The sequence below is a fragment of the Sapajus apella genome, unplaced genomic scaffold (genome assembly GCF_009761245.1).
Source record: "Sapajus apella isolate SASKATOON/1434 unplaced genomic scaffold, GSC_monkey_1.0 scaffold12, whole genome shotgun sequence".
NCBI classification, from domain to species: Eukaryota; Metazoa; Chordata; class Mammalia; order Primates; family Cebidae; genus Sapajus; species Sapajus apella.
In genome coordinates, this window is record NW_022436952.1 from 28793047 (window position 1) to 28816576 (window position 23530).

Consider the following 23530-nt stretch of genomic DNA (forward strand, 5'->3'; position numbering starts at 1 on the left):
TACTCAGGAGGTTGAGGCAGGAGAATTGCCTGAACCCAGGAGGTGAAGGTTGTGGTGAGCCGAGATCGCGCCATTGCACTCCAGCCTGGGTAACAAGAGCGAAACTCCGTCTCAAAAAAAAAAAAAAAAAAAAAAGGAACTGTAATTTTATCTTTTTTTTTTTTTTTTTTTTTTTTTTTTTTTTTGAGGCAGAGTCTTACTTGTTTTGCCCAGGCTGAAGTACAGTGGCATGCGGTCAGCTTACTGCAACTTCTACCTCCCAGGTTCAAGTGATTCTCCTGCCTCAGCCTCCTGAGTATCTGGGATTACAGGCTCCCACCACCACACCTGGCTAATTTTTGTATTTTTAGTAGAGATCGGGTTTCACCTTACTGGCCAGGCTGATCTCAAACTCCTGACCTCAAATGATCCGCCTGCCTCAGCCTCCCAAAGTGTTGGGATTACAGGCGTGAGCCACCACGCCCAGCCACAGTTTCTTTTTATAAGATGCATTGGAATCATGAAGCTCTAGGCCATATGTTCATGTTCACATTTGATCTTCCTGATTAGATTTGGGAAGAATCTTGACTCATTTGTTGGTTCTTTTAGTGTAGGGCAGTTTTGCACATGGCTTCTCTCACCTGTTAGGAATTTTTTCCTGACTAGTTTTCAATTTTAGGGCATTTTCCAGATCTTGCCCCAGGTATGTTCTTGTTCTTCCTGTGTAGCCACTTGTTTTCATAATTATCTTTTATATGCTATATTTGTAGGTTAAGTGCATTAAAAGTAATTTGACATTGTTTTTGTTTCCATTTGGATTGAAGGTTAAGACTTCTGTTGTTTCTGGACATTTTATTTATTTTACACTTTTTATCTTTGATAGCTGCCATGCAAAGAAAGCCAAAATCATATTCTTCTTCTTTAATGGATCAGATTCCTATTAAATTCCTTATTCGACAGGCTCAAGGGCTACAGCAGGAGTTGGGAGGTATGTTTTATTTGCATTTTGTTGCTAAAGTTTATTGTTAAAAAAACCTTACTCTTTATAATGTTGTAACGTGTAATAGGTTCTTAATGTTAAAAATTCGAACAATTCAGGAGTGAAATTCCTCTTTGCTTCCCTCAGTAAATCTATTATTTCAGTTTTTGTAAACCACCCTGCCCCCTAAAACACAACCCTAGGTGTTTTCAGTTTGGTATATATTTTCACGCTTTTTTCTCCTATAGGTTGAACTGTGTGAAATTGCAGGTATTCAACTAATTTAGAGCTACAGAAACAGCAGGTTTATGTGGTTGAACCTAGCAGATACTTATACAAGTAAAAAAAAAAAATTTAAACTCTGAAGAGTATTGTACCCTGCCTCTTTTTTGGTTTGTTTTTGCTTTTGAAACAGTGGCACACTCTGTCACCTTGGCACAAGATCTTGCAGTGGCATGATCTTGGCTCACTGTAACCTTCACCTCCTGGGTTCAAGCGATTCTCATGCCTTAAGCCTCCCAAATAGCTGGGATTACAGGCATGTGCCACCATGTCCATCTGATTTATGTATTTTTAGTAGAGACAGGTTTCACCATGTTGCCCAGGTTGGTCTTGAACTCCTGGCCTCAAGTGATCTGCCCACCTTGGCCTCCCAAAGTGTTGGTATTACAGGCATGAGCCACCACATCCAGCCTCCCCTGCCTCTTCTGAGGCTTTTTTTCTTGGAGTCTTGAACATTTTTACATATCGGTACAGGTAGATCTGCCTTACTGTTTCTGATTGTTTTGTATTCTATAGTATGGATATATTGTAATATTTTTACTATACATCATATTACATAGAAATATAGTCGTGTTTTTTGAAATTATATATATATATATATATATATATATATAAAGAAAAAAAGCCTCTTTGCTTTCCCTTTAGGGAAAGGGTCTCACTATGTTACCCAGGCTGGAGTGATCATAGCTCACTGTAGCCTCAAACTCCTGGGCTCAAGCATCCTCCTACCTTTGCCTCCCAAGTAGTTGGGACTACAGGTCTATGCCACCATGTGCAGCTAATTTTCTAGAGACTTTTCTTAATTAAATACCTCTTATAATGTTTGAGTGTGGGTGTTTTTCTTTCTGTGAAGTTGGAATTTTCTTTTTCTTTCTTTTTTTTTGAAACGGAGTTTCACTCTTGTCGCTCAGGCTGGAGTACAGTGGCATGATCTCGGCTCGCTTCAACCTCCACCTTCCAGGTTCAAGTGATTCTCCTGTCTCAGCCTCCTGCGTAGCTGGGATTACAGGTGTCTGCCACCAAACCCAGCTAATTTTTGTTTATTTATTTATTTTTTGAGATGGTGTCTCACTTTGTCTCCCAGGCTGGAGTGCAGTGGCGTGATCTCAGCTCACTGCAGCCTTCACCTCCCAGGTTCAAGTGATTCTCCTGCCTCAGCCTCCCCAGTAGCTGGGACTACAGGTTTGTGTCACCACGTTTGGCTAATTTTTGTATTTGTAGTAGAGACAGGGTTTTACCATATTGTCCAGGCTGGTGTCGAACTCCTGACCTCAAGTGATCTACCTGCCTCGGCCTCCCAAAGTGCTGGGATTACAGGCATGAGCCACTGCACCTGACCCTAATTTTTGTACTTTTAGTAGAGATGGCATTTTGCCATGTTGGCTCGGCCTGTCTCAGACTCCTGACCTTAGGTGATCCACCCTCCTTGGTCTCCCAAAGTGGTAGGATTGCAGGCGTGAGCCACCGTGCCTTTTTCTTTCTTTATTATGGTTGGTTTCAAGGAGATACATAAGCCTTCGCTGGTCATTGTTAACTGGATGTCTGCAGCATTTATTTACTTAGGTCTTTGTTTAATCTTTTTTTTTTTTTTTTTTTTAAGTAGAGATAGGGTTTCATTATTTTGGTCAGGCCAGCCTTGAACCCCTGACCTCAAGTGAAGAGCCCCTCTCAGCCTTTCAAAAGTGTTAGTATTACAAGTGTGAGCTACTGTGCCTGGCCTCTTTGTATAATCTATTTCCAAAAAATGTTATTTTTAACAACATTTGGCAATTGATTATGCTTTATTGAAAAGTATGAAATGTAGATTAGTTTACATTTTCATAAGCAGTCTTCTTTGTGCTGGTTGGGTACAGTTTTAACTGTACATATATTCCTGTATGCATTTAGAAATTCAAATGTTAAAATAATGCCATTTTTTATTGTTACAATGTCTTTTCTTTTTCTTTTTTTCTTTTTTTTTTTTTTTGAGACAGAATCTTGCTCTGTTGCCCAGGTTGGAATGCAGTAGCATGATCTTGGCTCACTGCAACCTCCGCCTCCCGGGTTCAAGCAATTCTTCTGCCTCAGCCTCCCAAGTAGCACCTGTCACCATGCCCAGCTAATTTTTGTATTTTTAGTAGAGACAGGATTTCACCATGTTAGCCAGGCTGGTCTTGAATTCCTGACCTCGTGATCCACCTGCCTCGGTCTCCCAAAGTGCTGGAATTACAGGCGTGAGCCACTGCGTGTGGCATACAATGTCTTTTCAAACACAGAAACAACAATTTTAAGTTGTTTCTATGAGAAAGGATTTGGATATTTTCTCTACTGGGATTAAGCAGTGGTATCATTTGATTTGCATAATAAGGGGATAATTAGATCTCAGGTACTTTGATTCCTACTACTACTGCGTAGTCTTACTATTATGATGATGATGATAATAGTGTGGTAGCAACAATATTTATTAGGTACTTATGTGCGAAGCACTTAGCATCGTACTTCATTGATTCATTAAGGAGATGTTTTTATGGTGTCATAATTTTTTTTTTTTTTTTTTGAGACAGTGTCTAGCCCTGTCACCCAGACTGGAGTGCAGTGGCATGATCTTGGCTCACTGCAACCTCCACGTCCCAGGTTCAAGCAATTCTTGTGCCTCAGCCTCCCAAGTAGCTGGGATTACAGGTGTACACCACCACTCTTGGCTAATTTTTGTATTTTAATAGAGACAGGGTTTCTCCATGTTGGTCAGGCTGGTCTGGAACTCCTGACGTCAAGTGATCCATCCCCCTCAGTCTCCCAAAGCGCTGGGATTACAGGCATGAGCCACTGCACCTGGCCTCTCATTATTAACATTATACATAATAGTCATGAATAGTCAAACTGTGGTATAGGTAAAATGTTATAAACAAGGCTTTGATTTGGTAACAGGAAGTTTTCTCATTTCTTTTGATCTCCTTTAACTCTTCTTGAACCAAGAAAAAATGCCCCCTGTTGTGGGTATCATCAGTACTGCTTCTCTTGGCTGACATATGTAGCTGTGTGACTTTGGGGTTGTTAATATTAATAAATGTCTTTCAGCCTGTTTCGTTCCGTACAGTAGAATGGAGGCATTGTTTAATTTGTATGAATGTTAGGGAGAGGTGAAAAAATGGACATAAACTACCTGAGACCTTTTAGGTATTCAAAGTGGGCAACTAATTTTACACATCTATAGCGATGATTCTCAACAGGGTTGGAGAAAAGGGCATGTTATCTACAGAACCCTATCAGTATTTCTGAGTAGGACCTTTTCCAAATCATATATGATAGCACACAAATGGACATTATTTTTTCTTCCTTTTCTTTCCTCTTCCCTGAACTGTTGAACCATTGCTATCTCAAACAACTTTAAGAGACTGTTATGTTGCGTGGAGTGGAAGAAAGTTGAAAGCTTTCTATATAAGTAGTAGTTCCCAGCTCACTGTTTATCATATTACTTGGGGATCCTCATTTAAGCAGTTTCATTTGCTCAAACTACTATACAGAAGTTCTTAAACTGTAGTTTGCATGCACAAGAAGTGCACATTCCTAGGGCTCCATTCCAGAGATCTGATCTATTCATCTGGGATGGTATTCATCATTCTGCACATGAAATAAACTTCCCAAGCTTATGATGCTAGTGGTGCTCTAATCATTCTTTAAGAAACACTAACTTAGAGTATAATTCTCTTTCCTTGTGGGCTGATGGCTTGATAAAAATGAGAGGGGTGGGGAAGCTTTTGGTGTTTGAGCATGAAGAATCCAATTGATTTCCTGTAAATTTTCAAGGGTTGCATTCAGCCTTACTACGTCTCCTTGCTACTAACTACCCACATTTATGTATCGTGGATGACTGGATCTGTGAAGAAGAAATCACAGGGACTGATGCCCTGCTACGGCGAATGCTCCTGACTAATAATGCTAAAAATCATTCTCCCAAACAACTCCAAGAAGGTACAGTAAATTATTGATACTCTTTTAACCCCTTTTGTAGTACAAGGAGACGCTAGGCTAATTAAAATCTTACAATCATGCAGAATTTTCCTGTGGATATAGCAATGTTTTGGTGAATATATTTTAAGTATATAAAATACTCTTTGGGTTTAAGAAATTTTAACCATTTCCTTCTTTCCTTTTTCTTCCTTCCCTTTCCTTTTTTTTTTTTTTTTTTGAGACAGGGTCTTCTCTGTCAGCCAGGCTGCAGTGCAGTGGCATGATCTCACCTCGTTGCAACCTCCACCTCCTGGGCTTAAGCAATTCTCCTACCTGAGCCCCACAAGTAGCTGGGACTATAGGTGTGAGCCACCAGTCCTGGCTGATTTTTTTAGTTTTTGTAGAGACAGTGTTTCACCATGTTGTCCAGGTTGGTCTCAAACTTGTGAGCTTCAGTGAACCTCCTGCCTTGGCCTCCCAGAGTGCTGGGATTACAGGCATGAACCAAATGAGCCTGGCCAGGAATTTTAACCATTTATTTCTGATGTGCTTGTATCTTTTCTCTCATAGGTCCTATATTATATCACTAAAAAGGTGGTGTGGTTTTAGAAAGGTTCTAAACTGGTTAGAAGTAAGTGTAGTGGACTAGGACTGTATACTTGCTGTTAATGGAGAATGTTCTTCTAGATCAGCACTGTTAAATAGAAATATAATGTGAGCCACACCTATAAACTTTCCAGTAAAACGAAACAGGCAACAGCAATTTGAATAGTAATTTTATTTGATCAAATATGGCCAATATTATTTCTTTTTGTCTCTTGTTTTTTTTTTTTTTGAGACAGAGTCTTGTTCTGTCGCCTATTCTGGAGTGCAGTGGCACAATCTTGGCTCATTGCCTCCCAGGCTCTAGCAATCCTCTTGCCTCAGCTTCCCCAGTAACTGAGACTACAAGTACATGCCACCATACCCAGCTAATTTTTGTATTTTTCATAGAGAAGAGGTCACTATGTTGCCCAGGCTGGTCTTGAACTCCTGGGCTCAAGCAATCTGCCTGCCTTGGGCTCCCAAAGTGCTGGAATTAAAAGCATGAGCCACCATGCCTGGCCTGCCAATTATTTCATCAAGTAATCAATATTAAAATTTTAATGAGATATTTTACCCCTCACTACACTCCTGCACCTAGTCTGCAATCTGTTGTATATTTTACACATATAATAACACACCTCAACTGGGACTAGTTATTGCAGGTGCTCAATAGCCAGATGTGGTTAGTTAGTAATTATTGGAGAGCATAGTTCTAGATATTTTTTAGTAACAGCAATCTTCTGGGTGCTTACATCCTGTAAAGGGGGCCACCTGGAGGAAAGTATCAAGAAGTTTGAACCTTTCAAATGAATGTTAGCTATCAAAAGCAATGCTTCAGCATATTTTCCTTTCAGTCCTGTTTTTAAAATTAGCCTGAGCTGAGTGCAGTGGCTCACGCCTGTAATCCCAGCACTTTGGAAGGCCAAAGCAGGAGGATCACTTGAGGCCTGGAATTCAAAACCATTCTGGGCTCTTAATTGGTAAGGGCAAGATAAAAAAAAAAAAAAAAAAAAAAAAAAAAAACCCCACCTGGGAAACGAAGAAAACCCCAATTCTAAAAATGAAAAAAAAAAAAAAAGTAAAAGTAGTCTGAATCACCAAGAAAATGAGATTAGTCTTTGGGTCAGTAAAGTGATTTTTTTTTTTTTTTTTTTTTTTTTTTTTTTTTTTGAGACAGGGTTGCACTCTGTTGCCCAGGCTGAAGGCTGGAGTCCAGTGGCAGGAACAAAGCTCACTGCAGACTCCATCTCCTGGTCTTAAGGGATCTTTTCGTATCAGCCCCTTGAGTACCTGGTATTACAGGTGCACCACCACATCCAGCTATTTTTTTTTACTTTTTATAGAGATGTGGTCTCGCCATGTTGCCCAGACTAGTCTTGAACTTCTGGACTCAAGCAGTCCTCCTGCCTCAGCCTCCCAAATTTTTGAGATTACAGGTGTGTGCCACCACGCCTATCCCATTAATGTGATTTTTTTTTTTTTTAAGATATTTTTGTTCTTTATGAAAGAACAACTACATCTCCATGAGTTTTTCTTAGGGCTCTTATTCTTTAATTTTTAAATTATTTTTGAGATGGAGTTTTGCTCTGTCACCCTGGCTGGAGAGTGCTGGCACAATCTCAGCTCACTGCAATCTCTGCCTCCTGGGTTCAAGTGATTCTCCTGTCTCAGCCTCCTGAGTAGCTGGGATTACAGGTGTCCGCCAGCATGCCTGGCTCATTTTTGTATTTTTAGTAGAGAGGGGGGTTTCACCATGTTGGCCAGGCTGATCTGGAACTCCTGACCTCAAGTGATCCACCCACCTGGGCTTCCCAAAGTGCTGGGATTACAGGTGTGAGCCAAGGCATCTGGCTGGCCCTTATTTTAATAAATTTAGTTGAAGCTGTATCTAGGTTTCCATAGGAAACAATAGCAAGTAACTATAGTTACTTTTTAGCCAAATTGTTTTTTTTATTTGTTTGGCCTATAGTCTGAGAGAACAATAGTACTTCTTGCTTGATAAACTGTACAGAATTTAGATTATGATTGCCAAATTTTCTTTTTAGCATTTTCAGCTGTCCCAGTAAATCACACACAAGTGATGCAGATTATAGAACACTTGACCCTACTCTCTGCCAGTGAACTTATACCATATGCAGAAGTGTTAACATCTAATATGAACCAGCTGTTGAATTCAGGGGTTCCACGGAGAATTCTTCAAACAGTCAATAAACTATGGATGGTTCTTAATACTGTGGTGCCCAGAAGGTAAATTCAGTGTATTGTTACATGTAATAGATAATTTTATAGCAGTAATAATATACAGTAACCTAAACTTAATTGTTGAAAAAATTTTTCACAAGACCACTCAGAGAAGTATTTGTTGAGTATGTGACAATATCTCCTTTCTGAAGATACTAAATAGTTCTTGGATCTTTAAGTAAAAGTAAACTTTATTGAAATAGAAGCCACAAATAACTATACATGACAACCCAATTTTCAAGAACTTCATAAAGTTGGAAACACTGTAATGTTTCCGACTTTAGGAAGTTCTTAAAAATTGGGTTGTCATGTATAGTTACTTGTGGCTTATTAAGATTTAGATCACTGTTGTATCTTGCATCTTTGCAGTTGTTCCAAGTTTTGCTACACGTTAAAATCATGTGGAGAGTTTTTACCAATGCTGATCCCCAGGTTGGAACCCACACCAATTAAATCAGACCGTGGGTGGGAGTTAGGCATTAGTACTTTTCAAAAGGATTCCCCAGGTGATTTCAGTGTGCGGCAAAATTTTTATTTAGTCATTGGGTCTCTGCTGGTTCATAGATGGCATCAGTAACACCTGGACAGGTCTAGAAAACAATACTGGGCTTGAGTTAACTGAGATTTTGATTCCGTAGGCCTAGGTGGGATCTGGTAATATTTATACTTTGGAAATTTAATTTTTACTTAGGTCAGTAAATGCACATAGCTTAAGAAGTTAAATAGTATATAAGGTCTGCTTCACACTTTTCTATTTTTGACTTTAGCTCCCCAGAGACAACTATTTTCAGCTCTTTTATCTTTTTATTTGGCATTTATATCCTCCCCATGTATCTCTTATAATGACTGTGATTTCCTGATTTTCCAATTTAGAAATTATCTTGATTTTCTACTCTACAAGGTGAAGGTTAGTTAGTTCTCTTACTTGCTTCCTCTCCTGTGAGTCCCACTTCTTCTAATATACCTTTCCCCTTTTCCTGCTTCTCCCAACACAGGTATATTACAATTTTTGTTAAAGCGGTATTTAATGTGCATATTATTATGACTACTGAAGTGATTTCATAATTGAGTTATGTGATGATACTTTGATTATAATTTCATTCTTATGTAAGTGCCCTTCCCCATACTCAGCATATACCCTGGGTTAGTTAATGGTTACCTTGTTTTCATTTGCTCAGTTTTTTTTAAATTGGTTTCAATAACTAATAACTAATTAATCCCCAAGCTTCATTATTGAGGGGATATTTACTTCATAATGAATCGTAACACATCAGAAAATGTATTATTAACATTTTTTTGAATGGGTGCATTATCTCATGCCTATAATCCTAGCACTTTGGGAGCCTGAGTGGCGTGGATCACTTGAGGTCAGGTGTTCAAGACCAGCCTGGGCAACATGGTGAAACCCTGCCTCTACAAAAAATACAAAAATTAGCAGGGCATGCTGCTGTGTGCCTGTATGCCCAGCTACTTGAGGGGCCAAGGCAGGACGATTGCTTGAGCCCAGGAGGTCGAGGCTTCAGTGAGTGGAGATTGTGCCACTGCACTCCACCCTGGGTGACAGTGAGACCTTGTCTGAAAAAAAACAAAAGAAACACTGTATTTTTTTTCTTGGAGACATTCCTTTCATAGCTTTCCATCTTCATGTTCCCATCTGGGACATATACATTTGCCATCCTAGAATTGCTATTGCTACTCTTCTTTGTTGGATTCCGTATTTTTCTCTTTCTTATATCCTTATTTGTATCCTCATTCCATGTTTTTCTCTTTCGTATATCCTCATCTTAGTGAATGGAACACACACTCATCTTGCTTCCTGAGAAAGGGAGTGTGGGAAACTTTTTTGAGATGTTGAATTATTCTCCTATGTGATTGACATTTAGCCTAAGTGTAGATTTCTAGTTCATTTTTTAAAATTTTATTTTTTATTCTTATTTTTTAAAGACAGGGTCTTGTTTTGTCACCAGGCTGGACTGCAGTGGCACAATCATAGTTCACTGTAACCTCAAACACATGGCTCCAATGATCCTTCTACCTCAGCCTTCCAAATAGCTGGACTATAGCTGCACACCGCCGTGCCTAATTTTTTTAGTTTTTGTAGAGATGGGGTCTTGCTGTGTTGCCCAGGCTAGTCTTGAACTCCTGGGCTCAAGTAATCGTCCTGCCTCAGCCTCCCAAAGTGCTGGGATTACAGGCGTCAGCCACTGTGCCCAGCCCTGTTCTTAATTTTTCTAAGAGCTATTTGTTATCTGAATATTTTGAAATGCCTCTTGTTCTTATTTCATGTATAAAATATTTTATTCTTTTAGGATACTAATAGTTCAAAAAATTTTTTTCTCCTTATTCCTACATTTTCTGTGTGTGTGTGTGTGTGTGTGTGTTTGGAGTTCCTTTGTTTCTGTTTGTATATTTTAATCTTTTTCAAAGTAAAAGCTTTCTTTAAGTGTCTGATGATCCTTGTTTGTACACTCATATCTAAGAGGGGGAAGTTCTCTGGTGGATTCCTGGATTTCACTGTAAGATCAAGTACCTTCCATATTGGCATATCCCTTAGTAATTATGATGTGCAGTCATTTAGTAACCACTTTTATCATCTATTAATGTTTAATCTCAAAGTGGCCTCTCACTTGGAGACTTTATGATGATAAATGCAGAATAATGACATATTTATGGAACCAGATACGGAATGTTTTGGTAAGTCTTATTTCGTTTACAGGTATTATATCATTTTTAATTTACATACGAGGAAACAGTTTAGAGAGCCTCCGTGATTTACACAGAGTTATATAGCAAGTATGTTATAACTAAGGTTTTAATTTTATATGCCATGATTATTCCATTACAACTGGGAACGTTTTTGAGACCACTTTGTGTTCACTGTTTTATCTCTGTTTTTTTTAGACATATTATAATAGGTTAGATGTCGCATAGCTTACATTTTTTCAAAGTTCATTCATACCTGTTTTTTAATTATTTATTGAATATAACTTTCTAAGATAGAAAGGACTGGATGGCCACAGCTTTTAAGTATATAATAACTGTTTTGAACATGTGATTATTTTCTCATCAGGTTATGGGTAATGACGGTTAATGCACTTCAGCCTTCAATAAAGTTTGTACGACAACAAAAGTATACTCAGAATGATCTGATGATAGATCCTCTCATTGTCCTAAGGTGTGACCAGAGAGTTCACAGGTACATGTCATTTGAGTTTCATTTTTATTTTAGAGCTGTACTTTGAAGAGTCAAAATAAATTGATGAAATTCAGTTTAAACTTATATCTTAGTGTTCTTGCAGATAACTAGGCAGTATGACCTGTCCTTTTTTTTGTCTTATTTTTTTACTCATGTTTATTCATGAAATATATATTCATTTTAATATTTAATATGTGATTAATAGAGAAATGTCATTCTTGGTTTTGGTACCATCAATAGTGGTTTTTCTCTCTCTCACAATTTCGACCAGTAAAGAATAACACTATTTCTGCTCTCACAGTAAAAAGGTTTTTAAAAAACTGGTACCTTGTGAATCATTACCTGCATTAAAACTCTGACCTTTTTGGCATACCCAATAGTGATGTTAGCTTCATTGATTCCACATTTGGTTCTGAATCCTTACCAATTGCTAAACTTAAGCATTGCTTTGAAGTGGCTTCATTTCAAAAGGTATAATTTAGTTTATTCCTATTATTAATCTTTGAGTTACACTTGTTATGATAAATACTATTAAATATATGTAAGTTGAGGGACTTGCCTTTAAAGTGATTATCCTCTGCATGGGGACATAAGACAGGTAAGTGGTAAGTTAAATAATATGGTCATGTGGATGAATGGTGTAGTAAATAAATGTTCTTAAAAGTTCAGGAAAGATGCAGAGGAGAGGGAACATGGGTAATGTTTTCCAGAATGGAGTTAGGGCTGGTTGGAGTGTAGTGGTATTTACAACTGATTGACCACAACCAGTTACAGATTTCTTTGTTCCTTCTCCTCTCCCACTGCTTTATTTAACGTTAAAAAAAGGAGTGGACATAGGGTTTAGGTGAGTATTTGTTCATCTAATAGTGTAAAGATGGGGATTAGGGAGTCAAGGATGGTACTTTGAGAAAAAGAACGGTATGAGTATTACAGGTATGTCACCTTGCCTAGTTTATATTCTTATGTTAATTGGCTACATGGTATTCCATTTTATAGATACACTATGCTTAACCCAATCCCCTAGGATATTTTGTTTCTAATTTTTTGCTATTATCAATAGTGCTGTGGTGATCATGTTCATTTCCCCATGCTGACTATTTCATTAGAACAGAAAAATGGAATTATTGGCGCAAAAGTATCGTGTTCATTTTCAAGACTTTTAATTCATATTTTCATTCTACTGTGTAGAAAGACCGAACTGGTTTACATTCCATAGCAGTGTTTGATATTATATACTTTACTGCACTATTTTATATAATGTTTTCCAGTTTGATAGGTGAAAATATATTCCCATTTTAATTTATATTCTTGTTAGATTGGACATTTAACTGTATTTATTGGCCATTTAATTTCTTCTCTGTATTTTAGCCTATATTTTTGATTGACTTAAAGAGTTCTTTATAAAGAATATCAGCTCTTTTGTACACATTACAGTTTTTTTCTTCATGCGCTATTGTTTTGCCTGCATCCAGTCGTCTTTTCTTTAGAGTGTACATTATACATATTTGACTTTAGCTAATAAGATGAAACAAATGATACTATTTATATAATTTTGAAATACAGAGAATAAGAAATACATATTAAACTTTTGAGAATGAATATTTCAGTGAGAAAAGCTACTATATGCTACTCAGTTTTTTCTCAGCAATTTAACTAGATTGATCATGTTATGGCTAATTTATAAATTTAAATTCTTTCTGATATACTTATCTTTTCTGCTTTTCTTGTTTAGATGTCCCCCACTGATGGATATTACTCTACACATGTTGAATGGATATCTTCTTGCATCGAAAGCCTACCTTAGTGCTCATCTGAAGGAAACAGCAGAGCAAGACAGGCCTTCCCAGAATAATACAATCGGTTTAGTTGGACAAACTGATGCTCCGGAAGTTACCAGAGAAGAATTGAAGAATGCATTACTGGCCGCTCAGGTAAATTTTGCTAAAGTAAAATTTAGTCAAAAAGAGCAAGGGCTTCTCTACTAATGTAATCAGTAGAATAGATGGCACATTATGCCCTCTATGTCCTTTGTAACATATTGTGCATTTCTTTTATTATAGAATCGATTATGATATTACCTTTGGTTCTGAATATCACATATATTGTATTTCAGAAATCAGGAATAATATTCATGATATGAATGAAACAGCCATTTAAATAAGATTTATATTTAAAAAAAATTTAAGTGTTTACCTATTCTGAGTTTAGAGTTATATGTTCATTCAGTCAACAAATTTTATTTTTTTTGAGACAAGTCTCACTGTCACCCAGGCTGCAGTGCAGTGGTGTGATCTTGGCTCACTGCAACCTCTGCCTCCCAGGTTTAAGCAATTCTCCTGCCTCAGCCTCCTGACTAGCTGGGACTATAGGTGCATGCTGCCACACTTGGGTAATTTTTGTATTTTTAGTAGAGATGGAGTTTCGTCATGTTGGCCAGGCTGGTCTTGAACTCCTGACCTTAGGTGATCTGCCTGCCTCAGCCTCCCAAAGTGCTAGGATTACAGGCATGAGCCACGGTGCTTGGCCTCATTCAACAAATTATTTATTGGACTACCTACTATGTGCCAAGTATTGCTGCAGGACCTGAGGATATAGTGGTGAAGAAGACAAAATCCTTGGTTATTTGTTTCTTAAGATCAAATGGTAGGAAAAAAATGTCAAATTATGGAGACAGACAATAAACAGAAACATAAGTACATGTATAGTAAAATGTCAGGCAGTGATAAATACCATGACAATATAAGCACTTCAACTTTATATTTAGAAAAGTTTTTTTGAGCAGGCACGGTGGCTCATGCCTTTAATTCCAGCACTTCATAAGGCTGAGGTGGGCAGATCACCTAAGATTAGGAGTTTGAGACCAGCCTGGCCAACATGGTAAAACCTCATCTCTACTAAAAATACAAAAAATTAGCTGGGTGTGATGGCACATACCTGTAGTCTCAGCTACTTGGGAGGCTGAGGCAGGAGAATGGCTTGAACTAGGGAGGTGGAGGTTGCAGTGAGCTGAGATTGTGCCACTGCACTCCAGACTGGGCGAAAGAGTGAGACTGTCTCTCAACATCAACAAAAATAAAATAAATCTGTTCCTAGGAGATTCAGATAAGGGATTGAAGATCATAAAAGCTAACATCTGTATAATGCTTACCATATTGTAGGTACTAGCCTAAGTTCCTCAAATACATTAACTCATTTAATTTTTATAACCTACCTATGAGGTATAGAGTATTATCTTCATTCTTTACAGATTAGGAAAATGTGACCCAGAGAAGTTAAGTGACTTGCTCACGGTTACATATTTAGTAAATGGCAGAACCAGGATTCACTCCTAGGCACTTTGGCTCCTGAGTCAACAACAACAAACAATAACAATAACAATAACCAAAAACCAAAAACTCCTTTCCCCAAGCACCATGATTAGAAACCATGAGAGTCTACCTTTTTTTTCATGCTCTGTCACCAGGCTGGAGTGCAGTGGCACAATCTCGGCTCACTGCAACTTCTGCCTCCCAGGTACAAGCAATTCTCCTGTCTCAGCCTCCTGAGTAGCTGGGATTACAGGCACATACTCACATCCAGCTAATTTTTGTATTTTTAGTAGAGACAGGGTTTCATCATGTTGGCCAGGATAGTCTGGATCTCTTGACCTCGTGATCTGCCCACCTTGACCTCCCAAAGTGCTGGGATTACAGGTGTAAGCCACTGCGCCTGGCTGTATTATTTATTTTTTTTGAGACGGAGTGTTGCCCTGTCACCAGCCTGGAGTGCAGTGGCCAGTCTCGGCTCACTGCAACCTCTGCCTCCTGGGTTCAAGTGATTCTCCTGCCTCAGCTTCCTGAGTAGCTGGGACTACAGGTGTGTGCCACCACGCCTAGCTAATTTGTATATTTTTAGTAGAAGCAGAGTTCACTGTGGCCAGGATGGCCTCGATCTCTTGACTGCGTGATCCGCTTGCCTTGGCCTTCCAAAGTGCTGGGATTACAGGTGTGAGCCACTGCACTCGGCCAGCTCTCCTTTTTATATAGAGGCCTCAAATATGTTGCCGTTACCCCTCAAAGTACTGTCCTATGCAATGATGCTCAAGCCTGTAGACTGAGCAATGAGTTGTGCAGGTTGAATGGATGGTAAGGTAGACTCTTTCCTTGTAAAACCAGAGCCTTAAACAGTCTGTATTCAAATTAAAGAGCTATGGGAAGTCACTTTTAGGCGTTATTAACAATAACCTCAGAGCAATCAAGTAGTTGGTAGCCAGGTTGAAAAAAAGGGAAATCAGGATAGCATCCTGGGAAAAGTGGGAGATTAAGAGGAAGGAAAGGATGTTCTGGTAAAAGTCAGTTTTGCCTAGGACCTGTTCAGTCATGGATATAACTGAATTCATAACACTCTTCTAGTAGATATTCTTAAGCTGGAGTCCATGGATCTGTCTAGAGATATGTGACATCATTATGTAATGATGTTCGGTTATGTATGTTAATTTTTATGGGGAGAGGGTATATTGTTTTCTTTAGATTTCTGTGGGGTTCATAATCCTAAAAAGGTGAGAATCACTGCTCTATAGATTGCTCACTTTTGCTCTTAGAAGTACCTCTGTGTGTGTGTGTTTAAGAAATTAGTTATTTTATCATTTCTGTTCATGTGAAAATAAAATCTGATTTGGTTTTTAAACCAACTTCTCAGAAACTTCTTACATTTACTATGTTTTGTTTGCTTTTAGGATAGTGCAGCTGTCCAGATTCTCCTAGAGATTTGCTTACCTACTGAAGAAGAGAAAGCAAATGGTGTCAATCCAGATAGCTTGTTAAGAAATGTTCAAAGTGTTATTACCACCAGCACTCCAAATAAGGGAATAGAGGAAGGAGAAGACAATTTGCTCTGTAACCTTCGAGAAGTTCAGTGCCTTATCTGTTGTCTCTTGCATCAAATGTACATTGCAGATCCAAACATTGCTAAGCTTGTTCACTTTCAGGTGTGTTTCCAAAGAATGATGCTTTGTGTTTTAACTTTGTTTTTCTTGAGGGCTTTGAATACTATATTAGCAGGGATCACTTAGAAAGCAGAGAAAACACAAATGATCCATGGGCCTTTGCAATATGGAGAAAAATCCAGGTTTTTAGTTGTTTTTTTTTTAAACCTAATGAAATGTTTGATAATTTAATCTCTATTCTAGTGAATCAGAAAAGTGAAATGCCAGGTTACACATAGGGCACTGTAGCCTTCTGAGCAACTTTTACAGAAAGGAAATGAAATCTTTCATTTGTATTTTTATCTGTACTTGACTTTTATAGTTATTTTATTTCTGACTTTTTTCCTCTTTCTTGTTGAGATAGGGTTATCCATGCGAACTTTTGCCTCTGACGGTCGCAGGTATTCCATCTATGCACATCTGTCTAGATTTCATACCCGAGCTTATTGCACAGCCAGAACTTGAAAAACAGGTAATGAGCATTTTGGAGCCTTGGGACAATTGCTCTCTCTCTCTCCAGTCTTACTAGTTATACAAAACATTTTATAGTGTTTAATACCTAAAGATAGTCTTGAGAAACATGCAATATCTGGATTTTGTATTGCAGATATTTGCTATCCAGTTGCTTTCTCACTTGTGTATCCAATATGCATTACCAAAGTCACTTAGTGTGGCTCGTTTAGCTGTCAATGTCATGGGAACTTTGCTAACAGGTATGTAGCCAATCAGCATCAACAAACATCTGGCATAAATTATTAGTAATACCTGTATTTTCTGAATTTAGTGATGTAATATGTTTTTTGTGTCACTCAGAGACAATGTGATACAATATGTATTAATACTAGTTTAACTTATGCTCTTTTGAATTCTTCTTTTTTAAATTTTTCTGTTTACAAATGTGATTTATAGTATAGTGGGAATGAATAGGTAGGCAAATTGCATTTTTCATTTTGTGAATGAGTGTATATAGATTTGTAAATATAAGCTTTCTAGATATTATAAATGGAAAAAAATATACTTTCTGAATGTAATTATGTCAGTAGAAAACAAGATCATTTATTACAAATGCTCAGTTCCAGAAAAATATCATCATATGTATAAATGAATGATAAATATATTAGATGTGTCCATAAGTTCTAAAACATATGCTGACATTTTAACTACCTTCTGGTTTGTAGAATAAAATGATCTTAAACTACCTTAAAATATATGAATTATAATTCAACCCTTAATGTTATGACTTAATTTAATATTCTTTCTCATTATAATATTTCCATGATACCCTGTCATTTTTCTTTTCATTGTATTTACGTCCTATTATAATTATTTGTAGTGGTTAAGAGTTTACACTGCCTGAGTTCAATCTCAGCTCCACCACTTACTAGCTTGTGATCTTTGACAAGTTTCTGAACCTCTCTAAGGCTTTTTAAAGAATTTTCTCATCTATAAAGTGAGTGTCATAATAGTACATTGGTCACTTATGAGATTGTAGGAATTCAATGAAATAATATATGTAATGTACTTATCGCAAACGGGCATAATTTGTATCTTGGATAAAGACGGAGACTACTAGATTGTAAGCTTTCTGAAGACAGGGGCTGCTGTGTTTAGAGAACTTCATATTTCCAGTACAGAGCATAGAACCCATTGGTATGTTATATAAGCTGTGTTGATTTTATATTTGTAAACTAAAATATTGTTTCATTTCTTTCCAACAGTTTTAACACAGGCTAAGCGGTATGCTTTTTTTATGCCAACTCTGCCAAGTTTGGTCTCTTTTTGTCGAGCATTTCCTCCATTGTATGAGGATATTATGTCTTTGCTGATCCAAATAGGGCAAGTTTGTGCCTCTGATGTTGCCACTCAGACAAGAGACATTGATCCAATAATTACACGTAAGTGGTAACTTATGTTCAAGGATTATCTAATATCTCAAACAAAAAGGCCAAATTGCTTTCCAGATTTCTTGGCCTTAATTTTTTTTTTTTTCCTTATGTTGTAGGTCTTCAACAAATAAAGGAGAAACCAAGTGGATGGTCTCAAATCTGTAAAGATTCATCTTATAAAAATGGATCCAGGGACACTGGAAGCATGGATCCTGATGTACAGCTCTGTCACTGTATTGAAAGAACAGTAATTGAAATAATAAATATGAGTGTTAGTGGAATTTAAAACAAAATTTAAAACCCAAATATGAAACTGTTTGCTGCATACACCCAACATGAATCTGCATATTATAACAACTCTAAACTGAATGGGAACAGTAAAGTAATGTCTTGGAATCACTAAAACAATTCAACATGAATATAATTTAGAACTTTATGAGAATTATGCTTGCTTGTATTTGATTGGCACGTCTTTGGATCTACTTTGCTGGTATGTTTATATTGTAGCAGCTGAGCTTTTTTTCCCACTGGGAACATATGTAAGAAACTCATTACTGGAAAGGGAATTTGGCTTTGTATTTAGCTTTTGAAGTGAAGAAAGACTGCCATGACTTTAATTTAATTTCTTATAAAAATGAGTCTGTGGGTAGCCCTAGTGTTTATTTTAACTGTGAGCTTGTAACAGAGTGTGACAAAGATGCAAAGATGGGAGAGGAAAAAGTGTAAAGAGAAAGGAGAATTAAGGAAATATTAGGAGTTAAAAACCCAAGTAGAAATCTCAAAAGATTTGCAATGCAAGTAATAGTAATGCAAGTTGGAATTCTAGTTCTCAAGAAAGAGTATTGAGAAAGCTTTTAAAAAGGCACATAGCTTTTGTAAATGATTTCTGTGGAATTACAGATGAGGATTTAAAGATTTCACATATTTGCTTCGATTTTTATTAATATATGAAGCCATATGTTTAAAGAGATACTTGAATAATTTGGAATTTTAAGATACTGGTATAAAAGTGTTTACAGAAACATCTTTGTTCAAAGAAGAACCTGAGAGATCTCATTTAGTTTTTTGTTTTACATTTATTTTTATAATGCTTTATTAATTTACCTAATGCTCAGAGGGGGGAAATATGTATCAAATTACGTGAAGGTAGAGCAATAAAACCCACTGGATTAAAGAGCACTTGGCTTGTCATTAGGATTATAATTCATACATTGCTTTGAGAAGATCTGTAAGAAATTGCAGTGTTTGAACCTCAGGAAAAATTAAAATGTAGAAAATATTGTCTTGCTGAATGATTTTGCAGTCCTCTGTCAGTAACTTCCATTGATTAGGCAGACACATTCAGGTAAAATGTAATCCTCATTTGAAAAAAAAAAATTAAGTATCCAATGTAGAAAGTACTTCCCTTTTTTCTCTTTGAGATATACCTCAATCACACACTTCCTTACCCCCACTTGAAACTGACCTCTTCACTTGTGGTTTGTTTTTTTTTTTTCTTTTTGAGGTGGAGTCTCACCCTGTTGTCCAGGCTGGAGTGCAGTGGGGTGATCTTGTCTCACTGCAACCTATGCCTCCTGGGTTCAAGGAATTCTCAGGCCTCAACCTCCTGAGTAGCTGGGACTGCAGGTGCACACCACCACACCCAGCTAATTTTTGTATTTTTAATAGAGATGAGGGTTTGCCATGTTGCCCAGGCTGGTCTTGAACTCCTGGCCTCAGGTGATCTGTCCACCTTGGCCTCCCAAAGTGCTGGGATTACAGGTGTGAGCCACCCAGCTAGACCTCTTCACTTGTAAAAATTAGTGAGGGTACTAAGAAGGTGTAGTTTTTAAGAAATGAAATTTAACCTCAGCCTTTTCACTAGTAAATAGTCACATCTCATTTTCTTCCTTTGTAAAATGGGGTTGCTACTGGCCCTACCTCATATTCTATGAGAATGAGTTTGTAGCTGTTTCAAATCATGAAGTGCATAGTATCACATGTGATAGAATATTTAACTTTTTATTAGATGCTTAATGTTCAATTAAGTAATTTTGATGTGAAAAATAAAAGCATATGCTTAAAAATAGCATAAGAATTTTCATATTTTTAGATAAGGCAGTTTTGTAGTCTCTCAAGATTAAATACAACTGCTCCTTTTTTTTTTTTTTTTAACTGAGGCCTTGCGATATTTTATGTGAATAGATATGCCCTAGGAGTTCAGAAAAAGTTAAAGTATGTTTTCTAACTAAATGCAGTGTACATTCCTGAATCTATTTTCAAAGACTGGTCATAACCTGCTGTGTTAAAATAATCACATTTGCTGTTTTTCATCAGATTTGTTGATGATGTAAATAAAATGTGTAAATATATTAGTAAATGTTAATATTCATGTATTTTAAGTTAAGGTATAAAATTTGTCACAATGGGATTTTTTTATTCAAGTGAAAACAGATGTGTGCAGCTATTTTGAATATTGATTTATAAACATTCATATTCTTTATCAAACCAACCTGTAGTTTTTTTGTGTTTCATTCCAGTAGAGTTAACCTGAAAGGAACAGTTCAAGGGACTGTATTCTAGGCCTGTATGGTTCCAAGGGCCTACGTGTATCCCTTTCTTTTACGCCACATACATTAAATGGCAATACAAGGTGAGAGCGAATTGAAACTCTTAGTAATTTATGAGAGTAGTTATCCTGGAGCAGTGACTCAAAAGATTTGGTGTTTTAAAAAATTATAAAAGAGGCCGGGCGCGGTGGCTCAAGCCTGTAATCCCAGCACTTTGGGAGGCCGAGGCGGGTGGATCATGAGGTCAAGAGATCAAGACCATCCTGGTCAACATGGTGAAACCCCGTCTCTACTAAAACTACAAAAAATTAGCTGGGCATGGTGGCGCGGGCCTGTAATCCCAGCTACTCAGGAGGCTGAGGCAGGAGAATTGCCTGAACCCAGGAGGCGGAGGTTGCGGTGAGCCGAGATCGCGCCATTGCACTCCAGCCTGGGTAACAAGAGCGAAACTCCGTCTCAAAAAAAAAAAAAAATTATAAAAGAGAAATAATTTGAAGGTATTTTTAGGGATTTACTTTTAAACATTATCCTTGCTTTGCTTTTTTTCACTTAACCTTATACGGGATTTTTTTCCTGCAAGTTTATTTTTTTTGAGACAGAGTTTCGCTCTTATTGCCCAGGCTGGAATACAATGGCGCGATCTCGGCTCACCGCAATCTCCGCCTCCCGGGTTCAAGTGATTCTCCTGCCTCAGCCTCTCGAGTAGCTGGAATTACAGGCATGTGCCATTACGCACAGCTGATTTTGTATTTTTGGTAGAGACATGGTTTCTCCATGTCGGTCAGGCTGGTCTTGAATTCCCGACCTCAGGTGATCTGCTTGCCTCAGTCTCCCAAAGTGCTGGGATTACAGGCGTGAGCCACAGCGCCTGGTGGAAGTTTAATTTTTACAATTTTATTGGTTTCATAATGTATTGAATTCATCTATCATAACCACCTTTATATTACTAGACTGGGAAGTTCATAATTTTTTTCAGTATTACAAATAGGTATTGTCAATTGAGGTATCACATTTTCTTTCGTTTAGATTATGTCTTTAGGATAAATATCTGGAGCTCAGATTACTAGGTCAAAGGGTAGAGTTTATAATTACAAGTTTTGTCATTTTTGGCAAGATTATCACGGTTGACAGTGAGGCAAACAAATCAACTAGCTCCCTCCTGCTTTTTCTTCCCAGCAAACTCCTTCCCCAAACTAGTTAACTTGAATTTGAGAAGCAGTATTAGGTTTTGGCTTTGGGGGATATTATTATTTGAGCCAAGTTTAGGTTATACAGAGTTAAAAAAAAAATACAAAACATAATTTAGGCCGGGCACGGTGGCTCACGCCTGTAATCCCAGCCCTTTGGGAGGCCGAGGCAGGTGGATCACCTGAGGTCCGGAGTTTGGGACCAGCCTGACCAACATGGAGAAACCCCGTCTCTACTAAAAGTACAAAATGAGCTGGGCGTGTTGTCGCGAGCGTGTAATCTCAGCTACTCGCAGGAGAGTCGTTTGAACTCAGGAGGTGGAGGTTGCGAGGCTCTTGTTGCCCAGGCTGGAGTGCAATGGCTCCGAGATCGCGCCATTGCACTCCAGCCTGGGCAACAAGAGCAAAACTGCATCTCAAAACAAACAAAAAACATAATTAGGCAAGATCATGATGAATCTCCTTTTCTTTGAGTAAATTAAAGTACTAATGGCAAATAAAAAATGGTCTTAGGAAGGATGGAAGGCGGATAAAAGCCTTAATGGAGGTAGAAGTGATCTGATGTTGGAGAACCTGACAGCGTGTCTCTGGCTTTAGTATCCGGGAAAGCACTGAATATTATGAAAGATAGATCGTAGCCCGTTGTCACAGAGCCATCTTATTTAAGTTTGGCTCAGCAGCCTGGCAATTCTCGCCTCATTCTTTTCACTACCCTGGCTACTGCAAAGCTGGGAAATGTAAACTGAGTGGCACTGATGAGTGCTCCAAGAGCAAAGCTTAAAGATGTTTCCTTTCCGCTAGTCTACGGATGTGAAGAATGAGGCTTACAGTTTCCAAGGAATTGGCTGTACAGGCTTTATCGCCGGTTTCAAAAGTCAAACCGAGAAGACGTTTTCCTTTAAACAAACTCCAGAGATTTGCTCCAGTGGCAATAGCCTTCCTGTGCGGCCGCACACCATTGAGTCTGTGGTTTTTTTTTTTTTTTTTTTCGGAGACTTTCATTGGGTGCCGGAGTTCTCGCCCCCTCACCTCGCACCGGGATTGGTTGATTTCTGGCTTTGACGGGTGATTGGTCGAGCTCGTAGGGCGATTGGGAGTTGGGAGTCGAGGGGGCGGGAGGCGGGAATTCGTCTCGGGCTGTGTGGTTGAGGGGTCTGGTGAGCACTGCTGCGGACGAAGGGTACGGCAGCTGCAAGCTAGCACACCAGGCCGGGGGAGTAGCAGCCCCGCCAGGAAGAGGGAGGAAGGGCTCGTGCCCATTCTTCTCTTCCAGGGCTCCGCTTTATTTGCTCTCAGAAATCGGTTTCCTTTCCTTCCGTGAATCGGAGTTCAGAGCGTTGCTTCAGTTTTCCTCCAGACAGGCAAGTCGGAGGGAAGTCTACGGGAAGGGCTTGAGTACTTCTGCCTTCGCTCAAGCCGCCTGCGGGCCCATGGGTGATGACTGGATCACCAGGGGCTCGGTGATCTCAACTGGCTGTGGGAGGAGGGAGCCTATCCTTACCTCCTCTGAGCACAGGCCTGTTCTTAGCCCGGGGCGCTGCGTTACTTCTTGGCAGGAGGCAGAGGGGTTTGTTTGTCCTTTATGCAGTATTTGGGGGGAAGCTACCTCATTTTGAGACAATTGTTGCCACAGCCGAGTACCGGACGGGTTGATTTCTAAATTATATCTGAGTTACTAAGCATTGAATTGTTGATTCATATTAAGAGGTTCAATTCCACCACATCTCATTCTCAGAGATAGAATCTCAAAATG

General features: G+C 38.4%; 2 protein-coding genes across 6 annotated transcripts in view; both read left to right on the forward strand.

The window, feature by feature from the left end:
• The window catches only part of INTS2 (integrator complex subunit 2), a 63167-nt gene extending 42635 nt beyond the window's left edge, over window positions 1-20532 (forward strand). For all 4 annotated transcript variants that reach the window (XM_032280731.1, XM_032280730.1, XM_032280732.1 and 1 more), the window contains exons 16-25: window positions 863-967; window positions 5027-5191; window positions 7801-8002; window positions 11067-11192; window positions 12925-13123; window positions 15907-16158; window positions 16520-16627; window positions 16763-16868; window positions 17874-18050; window positions 18158-20532. In XM_032280731.1, the coding sequence (XP_032136622.1) occupies window positions 863-967; window positions 5027-5191; window positions 7801-8002; window positions 11067-11192; window positions 12925-13123; window positions 15907-16158; window positions 16520-16627; window positions 16763-16868; window positions 17874-18050; window positions 18158-18327 (1610 nt within the window). In that variant the 3' untranslated portion in view covers window positions 18328-20532. The remainder of the gene's footprint in view (window positions 1-862; window positions 968-5026; window positions 5192-7800; window positions 8003-11066; window positions 11193-12924; window positions 13124-15906; window positions 16159-16519; window positions 16628-16762; window positions 16869-17873; window positions 18051-18157) is intronic.
• A 2291-nt stretch (window positions 20533-22823) lies between these two features.
• BRIP1 (BRCA1 interacting protein C-terminal helicase 1) overlaps window positions 22824-23530 on the forward strand; it is a 157566-nt gene continuing 156859 nt past the window's right edge. Inside the window, exon 1 of one of the 2 annotated variants that reach the window (XM_032280735.1) lies at window positions 22824-23138. The gene's annotated coding sequence lies outside the window, so the exon portion shown is untranslated. The remainder of the gene's footprint in view (window positions 23139-23530) is intronic. The other variant, XM_032280734.1, reaches the window with a different exon arrangement.